Below are 16383 nucleotides of genomic sequence, written 5' to 3'. Positions count from 1 at the left end.
TTTTGAGCCTCAAGATCTATTCAGTGTTTTTATTCTGTAATAGATGACTAGAAGCTTCTAGAGGTGATTGGACAACTTAGTGAGCATGCTAATTCCTAAGTTGACTTCTAATTGGGCAGGAGACCCATTTGAGACTAATCAGGTGAAGGCTACTTTGTGTCAGTCCTGCAGTAAAAGATTAGCTACAAGTTTAGTTGTTTTTACAGTATGATAGGGGTTAAAATGTGTCTTTTCTTGTCTAGGTGTATCTGTTCAGGAATAGTGAAAATGAATGGAACTTTGATCCCAAACACTCCATTTGCTGTGGATTTCTGGCAGGTTCGGAAGTGCAGCCATGTCCGTTTGTTCTTCCTGTCCCACTTGCACAGTGACCATACGTCAGGCCTGTCTTCCACTTGGTGCCGACCCATATACTGCTCTCCCATTACTGCCAAATTGTTGCGTTGGAAGTTTCAGGTGAGAATTTTAGTGTTCTATCTTTCTCTCTCTTGTCATAAAGATTGTAACCCGTGTGGGATAATATCCTCTAGGCACTCCTAGCTTCTGTGGTACATCACTCAAATAGTTCTTTTACACCTGTGAACTCTCTGAATGTTCAGCTGCAGAGGATCAATAGCTAAATGTTATGACTGAGTTGGGAGAAATGCACTGTCTGCCTCTGTTCCATTCCTCTTCCATGGTCACAACATTTATTTAAATGATTTCGCCAGTTAGCTATATGACCAAATGTGTGCTTTGTCTATTAATCTCAGAACTAGGGCAGCATGGTGGCAAAGTGGTTAGCACTGCTGCCTCACAGCGCCTGGGTCCAGTTCCAGCCTCGGGTGACAATCTGCATGGAGTTTGCACATTCTCCTGGTCTACGTGGCTTTCGTCCAGGTGCTCCGGTTTCCTCCCCACTCCAAAGATGTGCAGGTTAGGTTGATCGGCCGTGCCAAATTGCCCCTTAGTGTCAGGAGGACTAAGGTAAATACGTGGAGTTATGGGAAATAGGACTTAGGTGGGTTTATTGTTGTCAGTGCATGCTCAGTGGGCTAATTGGCCTTCTGCTGCATGTTGGGATTCTATGAGCATTCAATGTCCAGGTCTCAATAACAAACAAAATTATAAGTTTATCATAAAACTGGTCCTGTCATATAGAAAAGAATTAATATATTGCTATGAAATAGAAAGTAAAATAATTACTTTTTCTGTAGACCCTAACACACTCGTACAAATGAGTAATACAATTGAGGAAGCCTGTTAAACGGTTGAAGATTAGTGGTTCAAGGCGACAGGATAAATGATGCAGTCATGAAATCATACAGTGCAGAAGGAGGCCGTTTGGCCCATTGAATCTGCACCAACCACAATCCCACTGAGACCTATTCCCATAACCCCATATATTTACCCTGCTAATCCCCTGATACTAGGGTCAATTTATATGGCTGATCAACTTGACCCTGCACATTTTTGGACAGTGGGAGGAAACTGGAGCACCTGGAGGAAACCCATGCAGACACGGAGAGAATGTGCAAACTCCATACAGATAATGACTAGAGGCCAGAATTGAACCAGATCCCTGGAGCTGAGAGGCAGCAGGGCTAACCACTGTACCACCGTGCCATGTCCTTGCAATGGTGTCTGGGTTATACAGTTGGTTTCTCAGCACTGGTCGGTGAAACAGTCAATGACTCTTGCACTACTTTTCACACAAACCTGGGGCAAATTTATAATAAGGACATAAGAAATAGGAGCAGGAGTAGGCCATCTAGCCCCTCGAGCCTGCCTCATCATTCAGTAAGATCATGGCTGATCTGTCGTGTCTCAGTTCCACATTCCCGCCCTCTCCCCATAACCCTTAATTCCCTTGCCTATCAAAAACCTATCAACCCGCGTCTTAAAAATATTTAGCGAGGCAGCCTCCACCACTTCAACGAGCAGAGAATTCCAGAGATTCACCACCCTTTGAGTGAAGAAGTTCCTCCTCAACTCCATTCTAAACCGCCCCCCCTTTATCTTGAGGCTGTGCCCTCTAGTCCTACTGTCCTTTCTGAGCAGGAAGAGCCTCTCCACCTCTATCCTATCCATCCCATTCATCATCTTATACGTCTCAATGAGATCTCCCCTCATTCTTCTAAACTCTAACGAGTACAAGCCTAGTTTATTCAGCCCCTCCTCATAGTTCAACCCCCTCAACTCCGGTATCAGCCTAGTAAACCTCCTCTGCACTCCCTCCAAGGCCAAAATATCCTTGCGTAAGTGCGGTGACCAAAACTGCACACGGTACTCCAGCTGCAGCCTCACCAGTGCCCTATACAGCTGCAGCAAGACCTCCCTATATTCAACTAATTACAGAACAGTGATTTCTGAGTGACTTGCATTCATTCTCCACTTTGGGTCTGGAACTTCAAGAGCTGCTGTGTCCTTTACCCAAGCAGTTAGTTATCCTTTCCCCAAAGCAATGATGTTTTTCAAAGCCTTAAACCACCATGTATTCCTTTTGTGAACAGTCTACGAGAGTCAAGAGATTTCCAGCTGCTTTACAATTGCTGAATTACCCCTTGTAAACTGCTGTCCTTTCCAGGAACACAGTAAAAAGTCTGACAACACCAGAACATAAGAAATAGGAGCAGGACTAGGCCATCTAGCCCTTCGAGCCTGCCCTGCCATTCAATAAGATCATGGCTGATCTGTCGTGGCTCAGTTCCACATTCCCGCCCTCTCCCCATAACCCTTAATCCCGTCTCTTATCAAAAACCCATCAACCCGCGTCTTAAAAATATTTAGCGAGGCAGCCTCCACCACTTCAAAGGGCAGAGAATTCCAGAGATTCACCACCCTTTGAGTGAAGAAGTTCCTCCTCAACTCCGTTCTAAACTGCCCCCCCCCCCCCATTTATCTTGAGGCTGTGCCCCCTAGTCCTACTGTCCTTTCTGAGCGGGAAGAGTCTCTCTACCTCTATCCTATCCATCCCATTCATCATCTTATATGTCTCAATGAGATCTCCCCTCATTCTTCTAAACTCTAACGAGTACAAGCCTAGTTTATTCAGCCTCTCCTCATAGCTCAACCCCTTCAACTCCGGCATCAGCCTAGTAAACCTCCTCTGCACTCCCTCCAAGGCCAAAATATCCTTGCGTAAGTACGGCGCCCAAAACTGCACACAGTACTCTAGCTGCGGCCTCACCAATGCCCTATACAGCCGCAGCAAGACCTCCCTACTTTTATATTCAATCCCCCTCGCTATGAAGGCCAGCATCCCATTAGCCTTCCTGACCACCTGCTGCACCTGCAGGCTGGGTTTTTGCGACTCATGCACAAGGACCCCGAGGTCCCACTGCACCGTCGCATGCTGCAGTTTTTCGCCACGTAAGTAATAATCCTTCCTACCATTATTCCTACCAAAGTTGACCACCTCGCACTTGCCAACATTAAATTCTATTTGCCAGTTCCTGGCCCATTCGCCCAGCCTATCTAGATCCTTCTGCAGACTCTCCACACCCTCCGCGCAATTTGCCGTTCCACCAATCTTGGTGTCATCAGCAAATTTCGACACCCTACACTCGGTTCCCTCCTCCAGATCATCTATATAAATGGTAAATAGCTGAGGCCCCAGCACCGACCCCTGGGGCACTCCACTAGTCACCAACCGCTAATCCGAATAGCACCCATTGACCCCCACTCTCTGCCTCCTATTTGACAACCAATCCTCTATCCACGCTAACACCCTACCCCCAATTCCATGTCCCCTGACCTTCTTCAATAACCTCTTGTGAGGTACCTTGTCAAACGCCTTCTGAAAATCAAGAAAGGCCACATCCACCGGCTCTCCTCTATCCACCGCCCTAGACACATCCTCATAGAACTCCAATAAATTTGTCAGACACGACTTCCCCTTAACGAAACCATGCTGCGTCTGCTCTGTCAATCCATTCCCCTCAAGATGCCTCGCTATTTCCTCCTTGATGACGGATTCTAACATTTTACCTACAACAGACGTTAAACTAACCGGCCTATAATTCCCTGCCTTTTGCCTGGCACCCTTCTTAAACAACGTCGTAACATTAGCCGTTTTCCAATCTTCCGGCACTTCCCCGGAATCCAGCGACGTTTTGAAAATAACCACCAAGGCATCTACTATCACCTCCGCCATTTCTTTCAGAACCCTCGGATGCATTCCATCCGGTCCTGGGGACTTGTCCACAATCAGTCCCTCCAGTCTGTCGAGCACCGCCTCTCTAGTAACAATAATGTCATTGAGACCCTCCAGTCCTACCACCTTTCCATCTCTAACACCCGGCAAATTATTCACATCCTCCTCCGTGAAGACCGAAACAAAAAAGTTATTCAAGACCTCAGCCATTTCCCCATCCCCTACCACTAAGTCCCCCTTCTCATCCTCTAAGGGTCCAACGTTCACCCTAGCCAGCCTCTTCCCTTTTTATATATTTATAAAAACTCTTGCTATCCTTCTTTATATTAAGCGCTAGCCCAGCTTCATAGTTTCTCCTACCCTTCTTTATCAACTTCTTTGTCAATCTTTGTTGACATTTAAACCTCTCCCAATCCTCTTCTCACCCACTACTCTTAGCTACTCTAAACGCCTCCGCTTTTAATTTAACACTTTCCTTCACCACCTTCGTTATCCACGGCTTATTACCTCTCCTCCCACGGTCCTTTTTGACCATCGGAATAAATTTCTGCTGAGCGCCAAGAAAGATCTCCTTAAAGATCCTCCACTGCTCCTAAGCAGATCTACCTTCCAACGCGCTCCCCCAGTCCACATTCACCAATTCTTCTCTCATCCTACCGTACTCCCCTCTTCAAACAAAGGACGCGTGTCTGGGAACCCACTTTCTCCTCCTCCATCTGCACCAGAAACTCCACCATACAATGATCACTCTCCCCAAGAGGATCCTTTACCGCAAGGTCCCTAATTCTACCCGCCTCATTTCATAACACTAGATCCAAGATAGCTCGCTCCCTTGTTGGCTCCAACACACACAGTTCAAGGAAACTATCCCGGCAGCATTCCAAGAACAACTCCTCGAGCCCACCGCGTCCAACGTGGGTCGACCAATCAATATGCAGATTGAAATCCCCCATAATTACGGCCGTCCCATTCCTGCACGCTGCACTTATTTGCGCGTTAACAGCCCGCCCCCACCTCCAGATCATTATTCGGGGGCCTATAGACGACACCCACCAGCGTCTTCCTCCCTTTGCTGTTCCTAATCTCCACCCACAACGATTCCACCTTCTGCTCTTTGTCTCCAATATCATCCCTTGCTTACCACCCTGATGCTATCCTTAATCAGCAGAGCTACGCCCCCCCCCTCCCCCCCCCCTTTTCTTCCCGCCTATCCTTCCTAAACACTTGATACCCCTGGACATTCAGCTCCCAGTCCCTGTCACCTTGCAGCCACGTCTCTGTAATGGCCACCAGATCATATCCATTTGTGCTGATCTGCGCCACCAGCTCATCCACTTTATTCCGAATGCTTCGTGCATTCAGATAAAGTACCTTCATCCCAGCCTTCACCTGGACCCTATTTGCCACCAACCATACTCACGCCCCCTACTCCCTTTATTATTGGGACATCCTCAGCCTCTTCCCTTACCTGTACCATCTCCTTAACTTTAGGCCTCGTAATGTCACCTACCCTCGCACCCTCCCCCCCCAATTAGTTTAAAGCCCTGTCTACAGTCCTTTTTACACGATTCGCCAGGACTCTGGTCCCAGCACGGTTCAGACCACCACCAGGTTTTAGTCCAACTGATTTATTTGATAGTAAACGCACAAGCTTTCAGTTTAGTCCCTTCGTCAGGTGAATGGAGAGTTCTGGCCTCAGACAGAGCATATAAAGCACAGACTGTTTACAGATTACTGATTAGAATGCGAATCTTTACACCTAACCTGCTGTTCAAGTCTTGAAGTGGCCGACAATGTGAGTGGAAGGAGCACTGATCACAGGTTAAAGAGATGTGTATTGTCTCCAGACAGTACAGTGAGTGAGGTTTTGCAAACCCAGGCAAGTGTTGGGGGTTACAGATAGTGCAACATGAACCCAAGATCCTTGTTGAGACCGTCCTCGTGTGTGGAACTTGGCTATCAGTCTCTGCTCAGCGACTCTGCGCTGTCGTGTGCCGTGAAGGCCGCCTTGGAGAATGCTTACCTGAAGGTCAGAGGCTGAATGCCCGTGACCACTGAAGTGTTCGCCAACAGGGAGGGAACAGTCTTGCCTGGTGATTGTCGAGCGATGTTCATTCATCTGTTGTCGTAGTGTCTGCATGGTCTCCCCAATATACCATGCTTCGGGACATCCTTTCTTGCAACGTATCAGGTAGACAATGTTGGCCGAGTTGCAAGAGTATTTACCGTGTACCTGGTGGATGGTATTCTCATGTGTGATGATGGTATCCGTGTCGATGATCCGGCATGTCTTGCAAAGGTTGCTGTGGCAAGGTTGTGTGGTGTTGTGGTCACTGTTCTCCTGAAGACTGGGTAGTTTGCTGCGAACAATGGTCTGTTTGAGGTTGTGTGGTTGTCTGAAGGCAAGAAGTGGGGGTGTGGGGATGGCCCTGGCGAGATGTTCGTCTTCATCAATGATATGTTGAAGACTCCGGAGAAGATGTCGTAGCTTCTCCGCTCCAGGGAAGTACTGGACGACGAAGGGTACTCTGTCCACTGTGTCCCATGTTTGTCTTCTGAGGAGATCGGTGCGATTTTTCGCTGTGGCACATCGGAACTGTCGAGCTATGAGTCGAGCGCCATATTCTGTTCTTAAGAGGGCATCTTTCAGCGTCTGGAGGTGTCTGTCACGATCCTCCTCATCTGAGCAAATCCTGTGTATACGGAGGGCTTGCCCATAGGGGATGGCTTCTTTAACATGTTTAGGGTGGAAGCTGGAGAAGTGGAGCATTGTGAAATTGTCTGTGGGCTTGCAGTACAGTGAGGTGCTGAGGTGACCATCCTTAATGGAGATGCATGTGTCCAAGAATGCAACTGATTCTGGGGAATAGTCCATGGTGAGTCTGATGGTGGGGTGGAATTTGTTGATATCATCATATAGTTGTTTCAGTGATTGTTCACCATGAGGCCAAAGGAAGAAAATGTCATCGATGTATCTAGTGTATAGCATTGGTTGAAGATTCTGTCTTGTTCGAACCTGTGCATGAAGATGTTGGCATATTGAGGTGCAAATTTGGTCCCCATGGCTGTTCCGTGTGTCTGGATGAAAAACTGGTTGTTTCCAGGAACAGCATCATTCATGGTCCATTTCCTGTTTTCCATTTTTAAAAGAAGTCCTGCTCCACTAGTTATGCATAAAGGTGTGTGAAGTGGCTTGCTGTCCCAGCTATGATCACCCCCATTTCTGTTTTTCTATAAATAAACACTCTTCTTAAGATGTAGGCGACATGGAAGTTGCTCTGAAGTCATTAAGAGTAAATGATGCAGTATGGCATTTAAATTGGGTATAGAGCAAATCTGGTGGGGACAGCAGATTCCCTTCCTTGATGGACAGCGAATTAGTTGGTTTGTTAAAACTATATAGCAACTTTTATTGTAACTTTCTGTCACTAGCCCACAAATGTCCGGATTTATTGAATTTGGTTTTCAAATGTACTGTGTCGGGATTGTGAACTCGGATCTTTGGACTGCTAATTTAGTTCCATAACCACTGTGGCATGGATGGGAAAGGATTAAAGGGATATGGGCCAAACATGGGCAATTGGGACTAGCTAGGAGGGCACCATGGTTGGCATGGACCAGTTGGGCCAAAGGTCCTGTTCCCTGCTGTATTGCTCTATGACTCTAACCCTTTCATCCCCAGAATCATGGTAATCCTCCTCTGAACTGTCTCCAATGCCACCACATCCTTCCTCAAATAAAGAGACCAAAACTGGACACAATATTCCAGATGTGGTCTCACCAACATCCTATACAATTGCAAGAAGACTTCTCTATTTTTATACTCCAGTGCTTTTTGAATAAATGCCAATTCATAACATCACACCACAGTTTGGGGATCTATATACAATCCCCACCAACATTTTTTGCTCCTTGGTGTTTCTTAGTTCTACAGATTCCACATCATTGGAGCTAATATCCTTCCTCACAATGACATTTAATTTCATCCTTAACCAAGAGTGCAATCCCAGCACCTTTTCCTTTGTCTGTTCTTCTGAAACACTGAATACCATTGGATGTTAAGTTCTCTTCCCTGGTCAATCTGCAGCTATGTCACCATGATCCAACTATGTCATACTCATTTACATTGATTTGTGTGGTGAATTCATTCACTTTAGTAAAAATGCTTTGCACATTAAGAAATAAAACCTTAATGTAGCTCATGGCAGTTAGGAGTAGAATTTTTAATAAATTGTGTTAAGTACACAATGAATATACTGTGTATCTGGTGCAATATTCTGTTTATCCCAGAGTGCCTCTTTACGTCGACTATTTACTCCCTCCACTACCGACAAACTGTGACAGCAGCATGCACCATGTGCAAGTGCACTGCACCAACTCACAAGCTTTCTTCAACAGCACTTTCCTAACCTGCGACTTCTGCCACTTAAAAGGGCAAGGCCAGCTGTGTCCGCATCCCATAAAAGAATTTTAAAATTTAGTCTAAGGTAGCAGTGGGTGGCTCCTGGAAGGAAAGTGGGAATTAAAATTAATGTTCATCTTAATTAATTAATGACAGCTGGCATGGATTTATAAAAAGGCAAACTATGTTTGACTCTTGAGTACATAATAAAAGGTATTGATAAAAAGGAAATGAGTTGTTAATAAGATTTTTTGAGAAAACTTGTAATCAAATAACACAATAAAATGCTTCAGGGGAGTTATCTAAGATGCGGACGGCACGTTGGTTAGGACTGCTGCTTCACAGCATCAGGAACCAGGTTCGATTCCCAGCTTGGGTCATTGTCTGTGTGGAGTTTGCACGTTCTCCCCATGGCTACTTGGGTTTACTCCGGTTGCTCCGGTTTCCTCCCACAGTCTGAAAGATGTGCTGTTTGGGTGCATTGGCCATGCTAAATTCTTCCTCGTTGTACCCGAACAGGCACTGACATGTGACGACTAGCAGATTTTCACAGTAACTATTTGTGACTAATGATAAACTTTACTTTATATGAAGGACTATCACCCAAAATTGGGAGTCATGGAATTAGGGGAGCATATTGGCATTTATGAAGGGATTGATTCATCGTTAGGGATAGTCTGAATCATTTTATTAGGGAAAGATTATGGGCAGAGTTCTCTGATCTTGACTGTTCCCATGCCACTGGGAATGGAGAATGGCACTCAGGCCAAACCTGAGTAACAAGGAAGATTGAGGGTAGTGCAGTCGATGTTGTCTGCATGGATTTCAGTAAGGCATTTGACAAGGTGTCGCATGCTAGACCGGTCAAAAAAGTGAAATCCCATCGATACATGGGAAGGTGGCAAATTGGATCTAAAATTGGCAACAGGAAACATAGGATAATGGTCGATAGATGTTTTTACAGTTAAAAAGTAGGTTCTAGTGGCATTCCATGGAGCTCAGTGTTTGGGCCCTTGCTGTTTATGTTAATGATTTGAACTTAAGTTTGGGAGGCGTGATTGGAAATTATATGGATGACCCAAAAGACTGGCTATGAAGGGGATAGCTGTTTATTTCTAGTTGAGTGGGCAGAAATATGGCCAATGGAATTCAGTCCAGAAAAGTGAGAGATAAGGCATTTGGAGAGGGCAAAAAATACTCAGTAAACAGGAGGCTATAAGAACATAAGAAATAGGAGCAGGAATAGGCCATCTAGCCCTTCGAGCCTGCCCCGCCATTCAATAAGATCATGGCTGATCTGAAGTGGAGCAGTTCCACTTTCCTGCTTTCCTCCCCATAATCCTTAATTCCCTTGTCTATCAAAAACCTATTTACCCGTGACTTAAATATATTTAGCGAGGTAGCCTCCACTACCTCAACAGGCAGAGAATTCCAGAGGTTCACCACCCTTTGAGTGAAGAAGTTCCTCCTCAACTCTGATCTAAACTGACCCCTCCCATCTTGAGGCTGTGCCCTCTGGACCTGCTATCCTTTCTAAGCGGGAAGAATCTCTCTACCCCTAGCCTATCTATCCCCTTCATTATTTTATACGTCTCTATAAGATCCCCCCTCATCCTTCCAAACTCCGAGTACAGACCTCGTCTATTTAGTCTCTTTTCATAGGCCAACCCCCTCATTTCCGCTATCAGCTTAGTGAACCACCTCTCCACTCTCTCCAAGGCCAATATATCCTTCTGCAAGTGCGGTGACCAAAACTGCACACAGTGCTCCAGCTGCGGCCTCACCAGTACTCTGTACAGTTGCAGCAAGACCTCCCTACTTTTATATTCTATCCCCCTTGCTATAAAGGCCAACATTCCATTCGCCTTCTTGATCACCTGCTGCACCTGCAGACTGGGTTTTTGCGACTTGTGCACAAGGACCCCCAGGTCCCTCTGCACTGTAGCATGCTGCAGCTTTTCGCCTTTTAAATAATAATCCCTCCTATTATTATTTCTGCCAAAGTGGGTAACATCACATTGGCTAACGTTATACTCCATCTGCCAGGTCCTCGCCCACTCGCTCAGCCTATCCAGATCCCTCTGCAGACTTTCCATACCCTCCATGCAATTTGCTTTTCCACTCATCTTCGTGTCATCAGCAAATTTCGTCGCCCTACACTCAGCCCCCTCCTCCAGATCATATATATAAATGGTAAATAGTTGAGGCCCCAGCACCGATCCCTGCGGCACCCCACTAGTCACCAACCGCCATCCAGAATAACACCCATTGATACCACCTCTTTGAGAGGGAGATATTGAGAGGGGTTGATAAAGTGAGAGACTTTGGAATGCATGATATTTGGTAGGACAGGTAGATAAGGTGGTAAAGAGCATATAGAATGTGCTTTCCTTTATTGGAAAAGGTATTGAATACAAAAGGGGAGTTGGTGATGCAGTGGTATTGTCACATTGGTTAGTAATCCTTTCAGGATTCCTTTGTCTTGAATGCTTTTGCACATACTCTTGAGACTGCTCCACAATTACTTCAATTAATGTCTCACAAATTAGTAAGATATCACACACGTTAGCATTACTTCAGATATTTTAGCCAACTTCTTTTCAGCTGTCTGTTGTCCCTGAACAGTAATCTGTTTTGCTCCCCGTTTCCTCTGTTCCTTTAACTCCAGGCTTCCTGGAAACTCTTCCCTAGTTTTTTTCACTTGATGTCCTTTGAATTTCTGGCTTTCTTAACCATCACTCCATTCTATGACTTTACTTCTATCAAAGCTGAAATAGATGCTTTCTCTCGAGTTGCCTATCATCAACTGCTATGAATTCAGTTAAAAAACCTTTCTATCCAAAAGTGTCCCAGGTTGTAGGCAACATCTCCTGCCTTCTCCAAACTTGTTTACTTTATATGTTGTAGACCAGCTTTGGGTTTTAAAAAAAAGCCGGCATGGACACGTTGGGCCAAAGGGCCTATTTCAATGCTGTAAACTTCTGTAACTCTGACTCTAAAACATTAGACCATTGTAATGTTCCCTTACCATCCAACCTATACATTATTTCTTCACATCCCTTTAACTCTAAATTTCATTGAGACCCCAATTGCTTTATCTCTCCACTGAGGTTCTTTCTCTGCATTCCTAAGTTCCATTGTAGCTCTTGCTAAGATTCAGATTACAAAAGTGCTTTTTTTCACACTCTGTCCCTTCATTCCCTTTTATCTTTGGTTTCTCATTGCACAACACTGAAATTGCCAAGGGCTTCTCAGATTTGCTCTGAATCCTACTTTGGTCTTTCCCTAAGACTGAATGGCTCCTTTCCACTTTTGAATATTATTTTATCCAGTTTTCCTTCAGGATTCTCCATATCTACTTTTGTAAGGCTGGCAGATGCATTCCTCACTAAAATGTTCTCCTTTATGCCTTCGCTCATTTTGTCTTCTGTAATCTCAAGTTCCATCTTCCCGACTGATTCCCTTGCTTCCTTCAGCTTCACTTCTAGACTGATTCCCTACAACGTGGAAGCCCAATCCCTGACATACCTGATTCTAAACTTAAACATATCTGGCTGAAACATGCCTTATAATTCACCACAAAACCAGCCTTGAGCCCATCGTTGTTTACTGCTCCACATTCTCCTCTTGACTAAATGCAGCTGTTAACAATGAAGTGTTCTAGAATTATTCCAAGCATATCTGAACTATTGTTCACTAACAGATATCAACCTTTTCCTTTTTAATATCGCTTCCTTTCTTCCTTTTTTCATATTTTGAATGGTCTGTCTCAAAAATTGGGACTTTGTCAAAGAAACATTGGGGTCTCTACATGTAACTGATTAACACCCTGGTCCTTTCATCTCTGCTCCAATCACTTGCCTCTCCCTTTAATCAATGCATCATTATTTTGTAGTTTTTCTTCCACCTCCTCCCTCTTGCCACTATTTGCATTGATCCCCTTGGTTCCTCATCACACAGCTTTCCTGCTTAACTCTGGATCATCATCAACTAATTTCTATTATTTGGTGTGGTCCCAAATTTTTCCAAAATAATTGTTACCACTCCCAAAAAATATATTAAGTTTTGTTTCCCTGTCTCTGATTACCATCACATTCCAGTTGTTCCTGCCATCTGCAATGACCTTGCTTCACAACTAGTTGCCCCCTCTCTGATCATTTTAAAGTTTGAGATTTCAAAATCTAATTTTCCTCATGATCACAACACAGTGATCTATATAAAAGCTGCATATCTTGAGATTGTTTGACTTTATTTTGCTTACTCACATTGATTTTGTTAATTATTCTGTCCTCCAAAATCTCTTCCTGGCGGTCCAGCTTTGTGACTGCCCTCTCTTGATTTTGCTTGTATTTATCCAGGTGAGCAGGGCGCTGCCTTGCCGCCACCTCTTCTGGAAGCAGGCAATAAATTTCTGGCAAAATGGAAAATCATCACTGCCCCATGTTTTTTAATTTCAAGGCTGTTGTATGATTTTCCCACTGTTTTACTGATAATAAAGGTGGGGCTTTCCATTCTGGACACTAATTACAATAGTGGGCAGGAAAGTCAACTCCATATCTGAATATGCGTGATTGTCCTCTTTTCAGTGCATTAATTATTAATCAGCAAGGAACTCAGCAAAGCTGGTGATGTAGGTATGCAGCCACCTGATGATGTCATTCCATGCTAAATCCCCAACCTCTTCAGGTAAGCATCAATTGCAAAAACTGCAAATGTTACCAGAAGGGTATGATGTCCCCGGTCTTTTTTTTGTATTCATTCAAGGGATGTGGGCATTATTGTCTATGCCAGCATTTATTGTCCATCCTTAATTGCCCTAGAGAAGGTGATGAAAAGCTGCCGCCTTGAACCGATGCAGCTGATGTGGTGTAGGCATACCCACAGTGCTGTTAGGGGGGGTGTTCCAGAATTTTGATCTGGTGACAGTGAAGGAACGGTGTAATATATTTCCAGGTAGGCATGCTGAGTGGCTTGGAGGGGCTTTTCCAGGTCATGGTGTTCCCATGTGTCAGCTGTAAGCTGATGCTAGAGAGAGTGAATGTTTATGGCTGGGGTGCCAATCAAATGGGTTGCTTTGTCCTGGATGGTATTCAGTTTTTTCAGTGTTATTGGAGCTGCGCTCATTCAGATAAGTGGAGAATATGCCATTATATTTCTGACTTATGTCTTGTAGATGGTGCAGTATTCCTTGCCTTTGACCTGTTCTTGTAGCCACGGTATTTGTATGGCTCGTCCAGTTGAATTTCTGGTCAATGGTCACCCCCAGGATATTGATAATGGGAGATTCATAATAGTAATGCCATTGAATGTCAAAGGGCTCTGTTGCCATTGTTTGTTACTTGCCACTTATCAGTCCAAGCCTGGATATTGTCCAGATTTTGCTGCATTTTGATACGAACTGCTTCAATATCTGAGGATTCGTGAATGATGTTGAACATTATGCAATTATCAGCAAACATCCCCACTTCTGACCTTATGATGGAGGAAGTTCATTGAAGTAGCTGAAGGGGGTTGGTCCTAGGATAGTACACTGAGAAACTCCCTGCAGTGATGTCCTGGAACTGAGATGATTGACTTCCAATAACCACAGTCATCTTCCTTTTGTGCTAGGTATGACTGCAACCTGATTCCCATTAACTCCAGTTTTGCTAAGACACTTTAATGCCACTCTCGGTCAAATGCTGCCTTCATGCAAAGGAGTCACTCTTGCCTCACTTCTAGAATTCAGCTCCTTTGTCCACATTTGAATCAAGGCTGTAATGAGGTCAGGAGTTGGGTGGCTGTGGGCGAAGCCAAACTGTTTATCAGTGAGTAGGTTATTGCTGAGGAAGTGCCACCTGATAGCACTGTTAATGACCGCTTCGACTATACTGCTTGAGAGTAGACTGATGGAGTGGTAATTAGCTGGTTGGATTTTTGATACTTTTGTTTACAGGCCATACCTGGGCAGTTTTCCACAGTGTGTAGATGGCCCGGTTGTAGGTATACTAAAATAGCCTGGCTAGGGGCATGGTAAGTTCTGGAGCACATCTTCAGTACCATTGCTGAAATATTATCAGACCCATAGCCTTTGCAGTGTACAGTACCTTTAACCATTTCTTGATATATGGCATGAGTTGAATTGGCTGAAGACTGGCATCTGCAATGTTAGAGTCCTTGAGGGGGCTGGTATGGATCATCTGCTCAGTACTAATGGATGAAATTTATTGTAAAAAGCCTGACAACACCAGGTTTTAGTCCAACTGATTTATTTGACAGTAAACTCACAAGCTTTCGAGGTTAACCTCTTCGTCAGGTGAATAAAGAGTTCTGGCCTCAGACGGAGCATATGAAGCACAGACAGTTTACAGATTACTGATTAGAATGCGAATCTTTACACCTACCCTGCTGTTCAAGTCTTAAAGTGGCCAACAATGTGAGCGTAAGGAGCACTGATCACAGGTTAAAGAGATGTATATTGTCTCCAGAAAGTACAGTAAGTGAGGTTTTGCAAAGCCAGGCAAGTCACGGGGGTTACAGATGGGTTCATGTCGCACTATCTGTAACCCCTGTGACTTGCCTCACTTACTGTACTGTCTGGAGACAATACACATCTCTTTAACCTGTGATCAGTGCTCCTTACACTCACATTGTCGGCCACTTTAAGACTTGAACAGCAGGTTAGGTGTAAAGATTCGCATTCTAATCAGTAATCTCTAAACTGTCTGTGTTCTATATGCTCTGTCTGAGGCCAGAACTCTCCATTCACCTGAAGAAGAGGGAATCCCCTCGAAAGCTAGTGAGTTTACTATCAAATAAATCGGTTGGACTAAAACCTGGTGTTGTCAGACTTTTTACTGTATTTACCCCAGTCCAACACCGGCATATCCACATCATGAAATTTATTGCACAGATAAGCTCAGCTCTCCCATCACTAAGGATTGAGATATTTGTGGAGCATTCTCATACAGTGAGTTCTATTTTTCACCACCATTCGTGACTAGATGTGGCAAGACTGTAGAGATCTGATCTGCTTAGTTATGGAATTGCTTCGTTCTGTCTTGCCACTGGCTGCTTATTTTTTTTATGATGTCAAGTTAGGCCTGTTTTGTAGCTTCACCAGGTTGATACCTCATTTTTAAGTACACCTGATGCTGCTTCTGGAGTGGTCTCCTATACTGCTTATTGAACCAGGGTTGAGTCTAAGGGATACACTGGGCCATGAAATTAGATTGATGTAATTCTGCTGCTTTTGGCCCTCAGTACAACATGGTTGAGTTGGTTGTTAGATCTGATTGAAATCTATCCCATTTAGCACAGTGGTAGTACCACACAACCCTGTAAAGTTGTCACATACATGTTTGCTGTATCATGCTTGTGCATGCAACATCCTCATCTGTGGAGGCTTCTAACTCTTCGATGTCTCCTTCAGGCAATATTACCCCTAGCCTTTTCCAGGGCATGGTTGTGCGGGTGCATCAGGCAACATTAACGTGGAACACTGTTGGTAAGTATTGGAGAGCTCCCCCAACTCGTCCAAATATTGGAAATACATCCTCGAGAGGCCAATTGTTTGGTCTATTAAGGAACTTGTACTAGAATATGCTGCACTGTATTTCTACTCCGATACACTGTATAGATGACAAATGGACATCATTTACCGTGTCTCTTGGGGATGTTCTGTCCCTTAATAACAGCACTGCTAAGTGTCGAGAACCCTCAAAGATTTGTGGCACCTATGAGTGAGGAAAGATGAGAGCTCCCTGGACAGCTAGCTCTAGCATACAGGATCTGTTTTCTATGATCACAAACAAACTGAATGTTTAGCCAGTGAAATTGTTTTCTATTCATGAATCACACTGGTTGT

The 16383-nt window shown here is 44.5% G+C and overlaps 1 protein-coding gene across 2 annotated transcripts in view; it reads left to right on the top strand.

Moving 5' to 3' along the window:
* Positions 1–246: 246 nt before the first annotated feature.
* The window catches only part of dclre1b (DNA cross-link repair 1B), a 31914-nt gene continuing 15777 nt past the window's right edge, over positions 247–16383 (top strand). Inside the window, exons 1-2 of one of the 2 annotated variants that reach the window (XM_080209894.1) lie at positions 341–456; positions 15949–16023. Coding sequence is in view for 1 of the 2 variants with exons in the window: in XM_080209893.1 (XP_080066019.1) it covers positions 268–456 (189 nt within the window). In the remaining variant the exon portion in view is untranslated. Of the gene's footprint in view, positions 457–15948; positions 16024–16383 lie in introns of both variants that reach the window. The other variant, XM_080209893.1, reaches the window with a different exon arrangement.

Source organism: Carcharhinus amblyrhynchos, chromosome 22 (genome assembly GCF_965287045.1).
Source record: "Carcharhinus amblyrhynchos chromosome 22, sCarAmb.v2.hapA, whole genome shotgun sequence".
NCBI lineage: Eukaryota > Metazoa > Chordata > Chondrichthyes > Carcharhiniformes > Carcharhinidae > Carcharhinus > Carcharhinus amblyrhynchos.
This window is presented reverse-complemented; position numbering and strand designations above follow the sequence as displayed.